Source organism: Pipistrellus hanaki, assembly GCF_964339955.1.
Source record: "Pipistrellus hanaki genome assembly, chromosome: 2".
NCBI lineage: Eukaryota > Metazoa > Chordata > Mammalia > Chiroptera > Vespertilionidae > Pipistrellus > Pipistrellus hanaki.
This window is the reverse complement of record NC_140504.1, coordinates 15640129-15655506: the sequence shown is the minus strand read 5'-3', so window position 1 is coordinate 15655506 and position 15378 is coordinate 15640129. Positions and strand designations below refer to the sequence as shown.

The 15378-nt window shown below is 34.6% G+C and overlaps 1 protein-coding gene across 2 annotated transcripts in view; it reads left to right on the top strand.

Moving 5' to 3' along the window:
• LOC311617529 (uncharacterized protein) overlaps positions 1 to 15378 on the top strand; it is a 438209-nt gene that overhangs the window by 133840 nt on the left and 288991 nt on the right. For both annotated transcript variants that reach the window (XR_014794118.1, XM_084873885.1), the window contains one exon: positions 9629 to 9689. Coding sequence is in view for 1 of the 2 variants with exons in the window: in XM_084873885.1 (XP_084730011.1) it covers positions 9629 to 9689 (61 nt within the window). In the remaining variant the exon portion in view is untranslated. The remainder of the gene's footprint in view (positions 1 to 9628; positions 9690 to 15378) is intronic.

Here is a 15378-nt window from a genome sequence, read left to right as displayed (position 1 = left end):
AGGTCTTTCTATGCAAAGTACTTTTATTAAGTGAAAAATGATATTTAAAAGTTATGGAAATGGCTGTTTTGTTTTCCTATTCCACTATGGATGGAAATGTTGGCACTCATAATAGTATTGTAAAAAATAAAAAAACATCTCCTTTTGTCATATAGAGTTTTCGGAATTCAAATCTTGTTTCTGTGACAGACCCGTGAAGGATGGTTTCAATTATGTAACCCTTTTTCTGGGGTTTGTGCACTGTAACCAGACCACAAAATGGAAAATGTAGTCTTTGTCTGCTTTACATAAATATAGTAGTGAGACCAGCCTTTTTTTTTTTTTTTTTTTTAATATATTTTATTGATTTTTCACAGAGAGGAAGGGAGAGAGGTAGAGAGTTAGAAACATCGATGAGTACCCTTGACTGGAATCGAACCTGGGACCTTTCAGTCCCCAAGCCGACGCTCTATCCATTGAGCCAAACCGATTTCAGTGATACCAGCCTGTCTTTAAGTACCTGATTGCTATTTAATTATTGAACATTCAGCAACCCAACAACAACAACACAACAATAAAGAACTCATGTCAGGGTCTTCTTATCCTTCCTATCACATGGGAAAGATGTGACTTATCTGATACCTTTTTATAACTAGTTTAACTAAATGATACTCATTACATGTCTTTTATTTTCATTTTTATTTTTCAATATATACTTTTATTGTTTTCAGAGAGGAAAGGAGAGGAGAGAGAGCGATAGAAACATCAGTGATGAGAGAGAATCATTGATCGGCTGCCTCCTGCACACCCCCTACTGGGGATCAAGCCCACAACCCCAGCATGTGCCAGCAACTGGAATTGAACCAGAGACCCTTTAGTCTGCAGGCTGACACTCTCTTCACTGAACCAAACTGGCTACGGCTCATTACATATTTTATAATTATTACCTTAAAATACATAATGAGAATGGTTATATTGATCAATAAAACTATGAAAGCAAAGTATTTGCATTCATTTTGATGTAAATATTTTAAAACAACTTACATGGTAAATTTTTTAAAAAGTTAACTCTGGGGTGTACAAATGGGAATTCCAGCTTTGAAATTCAGCAGTCTATTCCTAAGCAAGTTTTCTAACCTTTCTGATCCTCTTTTTATCATCAACGAGAGGCCTGACACACAAAATTTGTGAATGGGTAGGGTCCCTAGTCCTGATTGGGGCTTTCTGGCTGCATGACATTCATGCACTGGGGATGAGAGGGATGTCTGTCAGCCCAGCCTGCACCCTCTCAGATCAGGCCTAAACTGGCAGTTGGACATCCCTTTCACATTCCGGGCCTGCTGGCTCCCAAACATTCGCCTGCCAACCTGATCACCCTAACCACTTCTGCCTGCAAGCCTTATAACCCCTTAACCACTCCCCTGCCAGCCTAATCGCCACCTAACTGCTTCCCTGCTGGCCCGATCAACCCCAACTGCCCTTCTCTGCTGGCTTGGTTGCCTCTAACTGCCCTCCCCTGCAGGCCTAATTGCCCCCATCAGCCCTCCCCTACAGGTCTGGTCCCCCCACAACTGCCTTCCCCTGCCAGCCCAACTGCACTCCCCTGCTAGCCTGATTGCCCACAACTGCTTTCGCCTGCCAGCCATCTTGTGGCGGCCATCTTGTGACGGCCATCTTGTGACCACATAGGGGTAGTCATCTTGTGTGAGGGTGTGAAAGTCAATTTGCATATTACTTCTTTATTATATAGGATAGCCTTACCTTGGTGGACTACTGAGAAAATAAAAGGACATAATTTATGTGAACCATCATCTTAAGAACGTTTTTATTGAATTTGACTTTGAAAAAGAATTCACAAGAAATGTGAAAGAGTAATAATATAATATAAAATATATTTTATATCCTCTCCTTTCATTTCACAGGAAAGGATATAGAATAGATTATATGACATTTTTTAGGAGAGTACCACATTTGAAGCTATCTTTTATTTATAAGATTGTGAATTTACCTTTCAGTACAGAATAGCTATTTCTTCCATTTTTTATCTTCTTTAATTGAATTATTTAGCTGTCTCTTCTTTAATACTCTGTCTGCGAACAGGTGAATATTTTTTAATATTTATATAATACTTCTGAAAGCATTTCTCAATTATTTTTAAGCCTTTTTTGAACATTTAGAAGTTTTATTTTTCTCTTTCATGCTCATATTTCAAACCTAGTATTTTTGTCTTGTAAAACATATCCTTAAGATATCACTTAGAATAGATGTAAGAGTCATCAGAAACGAAGTACTTTTAAACTTTTCTGTAAGTTTTACTTGTACTTAATCTATTGAAATTAAGCATTTGTATTTAGTAAATTATTTTACCTTTCAAAAATGCATTTGTCCTAAATAATAAATTAAACTTTATTTTCATTTTTATTTTTATTTTTCCTTTTTACTAATAATATGGGATTTATTTTACTGGAACACTCAGTGTTCCCCTGGGCAGGATGGCTTCCCTGGATTCTTTGTCTATCAGAGTCAAAGAATGAAACCACAGAGGGAAGTTGACATAGCAAAGGTAGAAATCTATTGAAGAACAAGTACAGACTTCCATGTAGGGAGGGGAAAGTGTCCCAGCAAGTTCCTCCTTCTCTGTTTTATAAAGGCTGCAACTCCCTGTGTCCTGATATCCCCTCTGATTGGTCACTATTCCCTTTGATTTGGTCACTATAGAAACTCCTAAGCTCAAAGGTCAAACCTCACAAGGGACATGTGAGGCCCTCCTTCTTTATTTTGTAAATATAGACCTTTGGCTACTCCAAGTTCCTTTGTCTTATGGAAATGTAACTTCTGCTGGCTACCTGCTCCCTTGTCTTATGGAAATGTTACTGCTGCCTCTCCCTTGTCTTACGGAAATGTAACCTTTGTAGCTCTGTAGCTTTTGGTTTCTTCCACTGTCCCCCTTAATTAAAAAAATTTCCTAAACCTCCCTTTTTCACCCCTAAAAATTCCTATTTTACTAATAACCTATAGTTAAAGTGTCTTATTTAATAAATTATTGCACTAAACCAATATCTATTGTCCTATTATCCAATTGTTCTTACTTACTGTAGAAATTAAATTGTTAGGGATTAAATACTGGAGATGATCAGAATTTGTTGGATTCATCCAAAGAATGATTGGGGTGGGGGGGAGAGAATTTTAATTATAGTTTTAAAAAACATTTAATGAGTACCTCTTTGTGAAATGTGCTTTCCTACTTAATTATCATCTTATTTCAATTTAAGGATTGAGAAATTGAGCCTGAGGAAGATCAAATACCTTGCTCAAAATCAGTTTCCCAAGTCCACTGGTCTTTGAACTATATCTCGAGCGGGAGAGATTTCTGATAACTCTTTTCATATCTGAAACATACCAATAGCCAGAGTTTTACAGAGAGGAAGGGAGAGAGACATTGAAGAACTTACAATTCCTAATATTCTTTTATTAGACTTAATTATTAAGAATACTACCTATAGTAGTATTCTTACATTGAAGAACTTACAATTCCTAATATTCTTTTATTAGACTTAATTATTAAGAATACTACTTATAGCCGAAACCGGTTTGGCTCAGTGGTAGAGCGTCGGTCTGCGGACTGAAAGGTCCCGGGTTCAATTCCAGTCAGGGGCATGTACATTGGTTGCGGGCACATCCCCGGTAGGGGGTGTGCAAGAGGCAGCTGGTCGGTGTTTCTCTCATCGACATTTCTAGCTCTCTATCTCTCTCCCTTCCTCTCTGTAAAAAAAAAAAAAAAAAAAATACTACTTACAAATAAATTTGAATTAATATTTTCAAAAAATGAATAGGAAATAACTTGCAGATACCAAAGCTCATTACATTTATATATGTCTCATTACTTTAAACAGCAACATGATAATCTAGAGTATAGATATGTCATACTATATTAAAACATTTCTGTATTCTTGGATGTTTATATTCTTTCTTCTACATTATTTCAAACAACTCTGGAATAAACACCACTGTTTATGTCTTCTTTTGCAGAAGTGGAATTGTTTGTTAAATGATGAATTTCTAACTCATGTCTTCAACAATTTCTTGACAGTTTATACTTCTACCAACAATATATTTAGTAAGAGAAAATGCAGTACATTGAACAATACATATAATAAAATGCATCATGTGTAAATTTGTAACATGATAACTTGAATGATATACACTGAACACCTTTGAGGAAGGGAATAAACTGGGGGAGAGGAGGAAGGAAAACTTCTTTATAGCAAATATGTGCGTGTTATTTGAATCTTTTACATTGAAGCTGAGTTTATATACTGCTATGTGTTTTAAATAAAATAGAGGAGACTCACATGTCATTGATATAGAGGTACAAAATAAGCAGTGTGAAAGCCTCAAATCTAAATTTCATAGCTATAATATAATGGCATTCTGATTAAAATATTTCTGGATGTATTTTATGGTCTGAGACTCCTCATATGCACTAGCATATGAATCATTTGTATAGATAAAATAATAAAATAATAATGCTATCTTGGTTTCCAGAACAAATCATTTCCATCTGTACTACTGCATAAGTATAATTCTGACTCACCACATGAGTAACATTACATATGTTTTTTAAAGTCTCTATTTGCTGAAGATCTTAGCATTTCATATGCTTTGCCTATGGTTAGTTCTGGCAAGAATAAATAGGACAGCTAACAGAACTTTAAGCTGTATCCAGAAATAGTGCCAACTGAATTTAAATTGAATATGTAATTTATTTCAGTTGCTTTCTTTTTCTCCCTAAATTCTGAAGTTCAAAGTTTAACTTGAATTTGTTTTCTCAAGTTTAGCTATAGTCAAAGTCCATGAAAGGGCTTATGTCTGTCAATAGTTGACTTAATAGATTTGTCCTATGCTGACACCTTGTTCTTTTCATGATAGGCTGTTTTTATAATATAGGTTTATAATTTTTTTTTGTGGACTCTACTTTAATATTGAATTAGAAAGTCATGGGCAATTTGCAATTATTTATAAGCCTTAGGTTTTCTAGTAAGGCTTTGTGATAAGCCCTTTATTCAGTAATTCATTTATTCTTCCTTTTGTTCCTTCTTGAATAACATCAACCACTTATTAAACACCAGTCATGCCCATTGGTTTATTAAGACAAAAGTAGTTTAGTGGAAGTTAGAGATAAGAAATCAATAAGTTCCATAAAATATCAGAGTTGCTATATGAGCACGTTGTATAAACAAGGATAAAATGACTAAAACTTCTTATACCAGGATCACTAAGAAGCATTTATTTAAGTGTGAGAGCTCCAGTAGAGTCAGGATGGACACATCAGAATTATTCACGTACTGTTAAAACATGTAAAAAGGTTTGGTGAGGGAGAAGAATGACAATAAGGAAGTAAAGTAGGGACCAGATCTTGGAAATCATCAGAAGTCCTGAGCAAGTCCTTGAATTTTTTCCTTTAGGTAGTGAGGACCTACATAAAGGTTTTTACAGAGACCTTTGGCAGCAGAGCAGAGAAGAAATGACTCATTCAGGTAATATTGAGACATGAAATGAGGCGAGAAGTAGTGGTGATGGAGATGTGGGGAGGTGAGGCAGGACACTGTAAGGAAGTAATATTGATAAAGTTGGGCCAGTGATGAAAACTGGAGGACATGAAAAATGCAACAGTATGGGTAGATGTCCAAGCATCCATCTTGAGTTAATGGTTGCATGGTGATGCTACCCACCAACAGGAATAGGAGGGGAGGTTTTGGAATAAAGGTAAGGAGCTGAGTGTTAAGCTATGTTTTATTTGAAGTGCAGATAGGGCTGCCCAGTGGAGACACAAAGTAGCCAGTTGCATATGTGAACCTACAGGTTAGAATACAGGTTAGAGATATTGATTTGTTGGTCATTAGCAGTTAATAAATGGAGTTTTGGTGTTATTCAAGGCAAAATGTTGAAGGGAGAAAGAATAAAATTTAAAACAACGATGTGAAAAAAAAAATTAAGAGGAGGAGGAGCCAGTGAAATAGCTTGCCAAAAAGATCTGTGAGATGTTGATATTAAAGATTAACTGGGGACCTTAGTGAGGTCACTTTCAGTAATGTAGTATATAGAAGTGAAAGCACCCACTCAATAGCATAGTAGAATTAAAAATAAATGGAGGAATTCAAATGAAAAAGTCATGTTCTCTTTTGAGGAACTTAGCTGTGAAAGGGGCATTAATAAAGGGGTTCACAGTATTGATTGTCAGTGAGACACATGAGTATTATTAATGATTTCTGCAAAAGGATCTGGTAGAGTGAAAGACCAAGAATGCAGAAGACATGAGAATTATGCATGAAGCGCCCAAACATGGTGTAGCAAAATTTTGAGAGCTGGCTATTATATTTATTATCAAAGACATTCTGTGGTTGATAAAGCAGAAATTATGGTATTTTACATAATTGACCTATAGAATAAGTATATTTAAATGATCTACACAACAAGTATTTTTAAATTTACAGAGACAACCTTGCCAAAACAATAGCCTTCCCTTCCATTGTTTTCTATTCACCATGGACAAATATGCTTCTCCGTAGACATACCCTTTTAATAAAAGGCACTATAATCTATTTCCTTATTCAAGCCAAAAACCCAAATCATCCTTGATTTTCTTTCCCTAAGTTTATTGTCCAAATATCTCCACTACATTTGCTTCTGTCCATCTTCACTCCTGCATTCTAGTTGAAAATATCAGTATGTTATGCCTGCACTACAACAGCAGCCTTCCAACTTTTCTGGCCACTTATCTAGCGCCACTCTGCCCTGCACTTCCTCATTTACTCTCCTCTTCACAGCCAGAATAAATGTCATAAGATGTTCAATCAAGTCATGTCATTGTCTGGCTTAAAGTCTTTGATAACTCCTAGTGGGCAAGTGGTAAATGTTGACTACTGTCATCATTATTAGAAACTCCCTCTCCCTTTCTCTTTTGGTTGTCCCTTTTCCTTCCTTTAAATTTCTAATAGCAAAGCCATTATTAAAAGAAAGCAATGAGATTATTTGAACCATATAATAACTGATAGATTTATGGCAAATATAACTAGTATCAATGTGGCTTATTTCTGTTGTGAACATTTGACTCCTAGTTAATGCCTTATGTGGATGAAATGGGAATAAAATGTTTTTATATTACTGGTATTTTCTTTGCACACACCCTCCCCCCTCAACCAATTCCCAGTAATAAGTAAGATAATTAAAGAAAAAAACATATATTACTTTTTTTTCTAAGCAGATGACAGATAACATTCATGTATGCACCCTGTGTTTCAAGGATATAAATCAGAGTGATAATTTTAAATAAAAAATAACAAGTAGAGAACTTTCATATTTGATATTTTGAAAAATTCAGAGCTCCCAAACAAATTTATATAATAGCAGTATTTTACCATACATGCAACTATATAATTCTATTTTGAAATTATCTACTATAAGCAGAACACTTAACTCAGTGCTAAACATAAAACAATAGTTAAGAAATGATGTGCAGAATGGATCTCATGATCATTATTTCACGCTTCCATGTGAAATCTCCTTACTCATTTGCACATGTGGAACTTTTCATCTCTCCAGCATACTTTTAAGCTTCACACTGAGTCTGGAAGTTGACACATTTAGTTCAGTAAGCAAATAAAAGATTCTTTTTAAAGCACTCAATGGAAAAATGTGTTCTTTTCAATTTTTTATAGATTTATCAATGCACAACATATGTATCTATATGTCAAAATACTCAGATGTTTAGCTAAGTATGTTGCAGGCCAAATATTTTTCCAAGATTAAAGAAAGTATATCCATTGGGAACCCGACATGGTCTTAGTAGGAATGCATATCAAAATCTTGTATCTAGGTTACACTTGCATTCATTATCATTTATAGGGATGGAAATGTACTATATTCAATACTTTAATGAATGGAGATCACCAGAATTAAGCTTCTTGAAGTGTTGTGGAGTCAAACCCTGGATTCAGAATAAGACCCCCGGAGGCTGATGATTGATTAAAAAAAAGCAGACAAGAATTTATTGAAATATCTGGCCAGGACAGACGTGAGAGCACCTCACACAGGTGGTCTCCACACGACTATGTCACTTTAGGGGCAGGTAGTTATTTTTAAAGGTTCTGAGAAGGAAAACCCCCATTCTGCAACAAACTATTGTTTGGAATTTTCTGCTGTTCTTCCTAGATAAAATGTTGCTTTCTAGTTTGGTTAGCCCGTTTGAAGAATGATGAAGATAAACTTAGCTGTCTGACCTTGTAGGCCAGAGACCAGATATGCCTACAATCTCAATGATGTGTCAGGTGCATTTTTTTTTCTTTTAATTGGATAGAACTGTATTGTTTTCAAGGCCAGCATCGAGATAACCACTAAGTGCACATAGGGCTGGCTCTTTAATAAAAAAAAAAGGAAGCTCTGCCTGTAACCTTGCTTAGAACTTGAATTCATCCTCCCTAAGCCCATCCTGCGATGAACAAAGCAAGTCTCTCCAAATTCTCTCCCTGCACCGTCTGACCACTTGGGAACTCTGCAACAGTTCAAACCACAGGAATTTTCCTTTGTTCTAAATTCTAAATCCTAAAGACTATATTCTAAAAACTGGGGTCAGCCCGCAGGGTCGTTCCCAGTCACATCCTTCTGGACATTGGAATGTGGCCCTATCTTGCAGAAGCAGAACTCAGTGGTTAATCTCTAAAGGTTATGATCCCAGGCACAGGAAAATTGCCTTAGAAGGTTTAAAATTCAAACAGCAGTTTTTACCTGAGTTGTATATTCTTAATTTCTTATTTCAGAAGAAAGGCCTCTTATCTGTCTTGTCCATTATCATGTTCATTATTCAGTGCCCAGTTCAGTACCTAGTATATATCAGACCCTTAATAAATGAGTTTTAAAATAATAAGGTGGAATGAGATAAGCTAAAATCTTGGGACTTAGCATCTGGTCATAGAACTCTCTCTAAGCTAGATCTTGCTCTCTCTAAGCTAAGATCTCTACCAAGCCATTTCTCCTACATTCTCATTTTCCTCACCTTTTAAAAACAAATTTTGGGATAGATGAGAGTTCTTCTGATTTTATAAAATAATTGGCAATTAGAGTATTACATCAGAATAACCTTGTAATCCCTATCTTAAATACATTTGCAGAGGTGACATATAATTACTAAAATTCTAAATTAGTTCACCTAGTATATGTACTTAAATATTTAGGATACAGATTTCCTCTTATCACAGTGAAACACTATAATGTAATTTCCCTCACAGAAGTTTTGCCCTGAAAAATAAGAACATAGTGGTTCAGTTTCTTGACTTTGTTTAAGGGATGTATGAAGTCAGAGATCATAAAAATTATTTCTCTTATCTGCAGTGTGGTTCCTGTATGTCAGGGTTGAGTTGAGAACAGGCAGGCTGGGGCTTCTAGCGCTAAAGGTGGTGTGTGAATAAATAAAAGGACACACCTAATTCCTGAGTTTAGACAGTATTCATATTAAATTAAAATCATGAGTCTGAATGCATTCTTGTACAAATCTGGGACAGGTATGAGTCAAACATCATATGGAATTAACATATTATAAAATGATGTATAAAGTAAGTCTTATTGATCTTCCTCAATCACTCTAATTTTTCAGATATTCAAGAATTTTACTGGGATAATCGTCCAAATGAGATTCCAAGAATTTTATCCAAATGGTAAGTAGAACTTCTTATTATATTGCCATATTTGTTCATCACTAATTAATATGAGTTCCTGAGTACTGAAATGAGAATCATGAATTACTGTTCTTCATTCATATTTTAACTGTTTATTTTTTTAATAAAAACAAAAATCTCTAGAATTTCCTTTTATTTTTAAATTATCTTGCTGGAATGTAAATATATGGCATGTAAATTTGTGGACTACTTATCAGTTTCCTCTAAAATTCAAAATGCAGTAAAGTGCCGGAATTTAATTTCCCTGCTATTAGCAAACATATTTTGTAAATCATATGCAGGTAGGATTGTATATAGAAATACACATTTAAATTATCTTTCCAGATAAGTGTGTTATTTATTTCTTCATAGTAAAATTATAAAAAATATTATTTATGAGCTTCAGTATACACATAATTATCAATTCTTTAAAATAACATTATATTCTGTACCTCATAAATTATGACATAATCTGCATTTTGGGATAATCTGCATTAAGAGTTTATTTTTCAAGTTTTGAGATAGGAAATATGAAATCATTATACATCCTATAGAACCATTTGAAATAACTGAGAACTGTCCCCCTTGAAACTTGCTGCTGAGGTTTGTGACAATTATGGTGACAATCAGCTGGGCTCTCAGCTCTTAAACAGTGTTGGGTGTGAGGAAGATGTCTAAAATCAGATAGCTTTTCTGTCCTCCTGACCCAAATAAGGTGCTTTGAAATTGTTTGTGTAATATTTGTAATATCTGCTCATTTCACATGATAGGATTTTCACAATGGACAGATTAGATACATCTAAAAAACAAAATAACCATATTCTCATCACCAACATAACCAGTTAACCCTTTGCATAAATTGGCAAATGTTTTCAGTATATGAACACACTGCCTACTGTATGAATTCAAAAGATGAGAGTGATGATGATGCAAGATTTAGGTTCACCCCATTTGCCCCCAAATGACCCTCTAGCCTGAGTTTGAATCTTTGCCCACTACTTATCTGAGCAGTTGACTTGCTAATATTATGTTACTGGAGGCCCAATACACAAAATTCTGCCTTGGCCCTCACAGCCCCTGTTTCATCTGGAAGGTCATTTGTCTGTTGGTCTAACTAGCATATTAAGCTTTTACTAGTATAGATACTTGAATAGCTGCAAGCTTATTCTTTTATTCAATACTATATATAGTTCAATACTTTTTTATTTATTGGGAATTTGGAGGAATGCTCCAAAGTTAGGATGGTCTACAGTATTATTTCATTGTTTCCTATTGTTTTAATATTATTAAGGAGGTTACATCCTATTGGAACTTTTACTATATCCTCTATGGTGATATATATATATATATATATATATATATATATATATACATACACACACACACTAGAGGCCTGATGCACAAAATTAATGCAAGAGTAGGCCTTCCTTGCTTTGTCCAGAAGGACATTCAGAAGAACATCTGGTCTAATTAGCATATTATGCTTTTATTATTATAGATAATCTTTTTATATAACCTATTATTTATATATTGTATTTTATCACATATATAATATATTATAATAATATAATTATGTTATATAGAATTACATATATCAATATGATTTATAATCTTGAAAAAACTCACTAGTAAAATATGAAGGCCAGAGATGGAGGTGGTATTTGCAATATTAAAAAAAAAAATTTCATCCAATTTTCTTTAAATTATGTTGGAATTTTACTTATTGAGTTAATTTTCTTTTTTTTATTTATTTATTTATTTTATTTTTTTTTTTTACATATTTTCTTGTTTTTTTTTTTATTGCCCCCCTCCCTCCCTCCCACACATCCCCTCCCTCCCCATAGTTTTATGTCCATTGGTTGTACTTATATGCATTTATACAAGTCCTTCGGTTGATCTATTATCTCCCCCTGATATCCCTACCCTCCCCACTGTAATTTGACAGTCTGCCTGTTGCTTTACTTTCTCTATATCTGTCTCTTGGTTCATCAGTTTATTTTCAATCTGACATTTTCTAAAGCATTGTCTACATGTTATTAGCTTTTCATATTATTAGTATATATTAATAAATTATATTCATAATTTACAAAGTTGCTGAGTAAGATTGACAGACTACCATTCTAATTTTTGTTATTTTCATTTATTTTTTTATGTCAATAGTTTGCAAATTGTATTAGTTCTTTCAAAAAGCCAAAAAAGCTGGAAATATTTATCCTTCGTTTTTTAAAATTAATTCTGCTGAACATTTTGTCTATTTCTCATTCCATTCTTTAAATCTTTAGATTTATTTCTATGAAAATATCTAAATGTGTGTGTCTTGGGTCATTTATAATAATGTTTGAGTGTGATCAACATCTTGAATGTTTGGAAAGTTTAAAAACAATATGTAACTCATCTAATATACTAGCTAAAAAATAATTCTATCAGTTTAACACACGTAGGCATATTATTCATATTTCATGTTCTTATATTCTGTCTACTGGACAGAGATGGGGCTATAAAGTCCAAGTAATCCATTTGGATTTAGACTTTAGAGATAAAGCTACCAAATATAAGCTGGTGGGTTATCTTAGATAACCATCTTTAGAAAGAGAAGTCTTTTGAGAATGGGGAAGATCTACTACAGTGGGAGTAACTGGAGGGCCAGAGAGAATGCAGAGTCTATTTGGATCCCTTCGTGGCTCTTTTTGAAATTCAACCTTTGGAAATGCCCTCCTATCTTGAAGTGCCTAGTGTTCTTCTTTCCAAAGGCCATTTCCACTATCTTCCACTCTTCCTCCATCCAGGACATTCACTCCATCAGATTCCCTTCTCAGTACTTTCACTAACCTCCTCAATGTGAAGTATAATGACTTTCTTATCTGGTGAGTTATTATTGTTGCCCCTCCCTTTTTAACAGCTTTACTGCAGCTTTTATAAACCAAGATAAATTCATGCCAGAATTTTATATTCAATGTTTATCCAGTCATCCATCAAACATTTATTGAAAATCAACTATGTTCTAGGAACTATGCTAGCCATTAGAAAAATCTGCCTCCTGCCGAAACCGGTTTGGCTCAGTGGATAGAGCGTCAGCCTGTGGACTGAAAGGTCCCAGGTTCGATTCAGGTCTAGGGCATGCACCTTGGTTGAAGGCATATCCCCTGTAGGGGGGTGTGCAGGAGGCAGATGATCGATGTTTCTCTCTCATCAATGTTTCTAACTCTCTATCGCTCTCCATTCCTGTCTGTAAAAACATCAATAAAATATATTAAAAAAAAAAAAAAAAAGAAAGAAAAATCTGCCTCCTGAGGACAGCTAGAACCTTCAATCTCTTTGCCAAAGAGGTCTTAATCTGCTTGAATTCTCCTAAGGTTTAGTATCTCCAGTTGGCATTAGTATATCTTTGATTTGGTAACCTGAAGATAACCAGAACTTTAATAAGCTGAATCTTTATCTCTAACCTGAACATTCTATCATTCCTTGTCTTGGATGATGGTTGATAGGATTCTGTGCTAGAAACCTAATAGGCTCTTTATAGAATTCATATTTTAGCTATACTCTACTCTCTCCAACCCTTAACCAACCTTTATCAAAACCCTATCGATCACATATTTACATTTAACCCCAATTTTCTCTTTGTAAATCCTATTGATCACATATTTACATTTAACCCCAATTTCTCTTTGAGAACAGAGTGCCTGGATGGTGTCACTGTACATTCAAAATTAGTGAAAAGGGGAATTGTGCCTATTATATCTTTAAAGCATAATTGTTTCTCTCATACTGTGTTCTGTTATTTTGTACTTTTATGGTCCTTTTGCATAACTGGTATCTTATTTAATGATCAATTCAAGAATCAATTTATCATACCCTTTTATCATATTTTCCTTTAGAAAAAGTTTTAGCTACAAAAACTATTCTGGCCTTTAGCGCATCTTTAGATTTTTTACTAGAAAATTATGCTCTGTTAAATAGGAAAACAAAACTATCCATAGCCCCCAAGGCACCACTGTTATATCATTGGGAAAAAATGTTATTTGTTAGTAAGATTTAATTTTGGTTAAAATCCAAATGTTTCAACCAATAATATAAAGAAACAAGAACAACCTGCTTATAGACAGTTTCTGAAGGAACATAGGGAAGTTTCTCAACATGCAAAACTCAGCTGAATGGGAGTCTTAGTTTATTTAATAATACAATACTGGAAAACTGGCATTTATTTAGTTATTTATTATTTAATTTTAATTGGAATAAGTCAGAAACACCTAATAAATCAAATATGACTTGTAGTTTTATTTTTTGATGAAAGGCTATAAGCATGGACTTTAAAAATTCAAAAATTACATAAATAAAAGCCTTAAGAAACAGATATTGTCGGGGCAATTCATAATGTATCAGGTTTTTCAGGTTTACTTTCCATATCATTGCAAGAATGTTGTCAAATGAAGAGTGAGTCAGGTTTTCCTTAAGAACACCATTCGAATTTCCATGAAACACTGCTGTCCTAAACTACAAATATGGCTGCCAAACTTTTTCTTTAAAATATGTCGTTTTTGCAACATGTGGATTCTACTTTATTTTCTTCATTAAAGAATACCACTTAATAAAGTGCTTTATTATGATCATTAGTGTGTGCCAGTCAATGGAGAAAAGTTTTTCATCAGTGTGAGATAGTTACCAGACATAATATTCATCACGGGCACACAAAAGCTGTCTATTGATGCATGATTTTGCTGCTAACACAGGAGTGTTTGAGTCCCCGCCCCCATCCCCCACCCCCCTTTAGAAACTTAACAGCCATACTTTCTGCAATACAAAGTCCCAATGATTTTGTGCTCAGGAATCTGCCTGCATTATTACACAATAGAGCAACTAAACCATGATGAATGGTTTAGCTCCATTTCCTGTTCCTTCTCCCGGTGCCTGTGCTTCTCACACCTCTATCCCTTTCTTGGACTTATCTCTGAAGTCTGTGGGAGATAACTTCCTCCCTTTGCTTGCCAGCAGGGGGGCCCATGTTTCCTTGCTTAGGAGCTGCAGGGCATTTGTTCTCCTCTGTTTACAGCCAGTGGGGGGATCTCTTTCTTCCTCGCAGCTGCCTTTTCATCAGCACAGAGGGAGAATCCAAATCAGAAATGATCTTAATTAAATGTTTTCTGTAGGGAAACACCCTTTCCACAACCTTGGTCTTTCCAACTCCCTTGAAGTGTCCTTCCTTACCTTCTGTCTTGGGAAGAGTGCAGACAATAGACCTAAGCACAAAAGACAGGGATAAATATTTATCAGGGCACAAAAGGTGTTTAGAAGACCTACACTTATTTGCATTCATTATTGTGAACATGTAGGACCATGTGGGGGGCTATCAAAAAGCTTGGCTGAATATCTTCTTCTATAATATTTTCAACATTCAAAATAAGTATCTAGAGAGCATATTTATTTTAGGGTTTGGGTTTCCAAGAATATCTTATGCTATAATGAGTTATGAATACTAGTCTTTTAAAGGGCCTCTTAGGTTTATTAGCTTTATGTTGTTAACATTTACAGATACAATCCATTTTATACTTCTTAATGGTGTACAGATGCTGTGAGGAATGAATAATAATGTTTGGTTGACATAATAAAGAGTGAATCGTTGTCTTTACGCGCTATTTTCAAAATTGCACATGCAAAGGTGTTCAATTCAAATGTAAATCCTTTAATATTATTT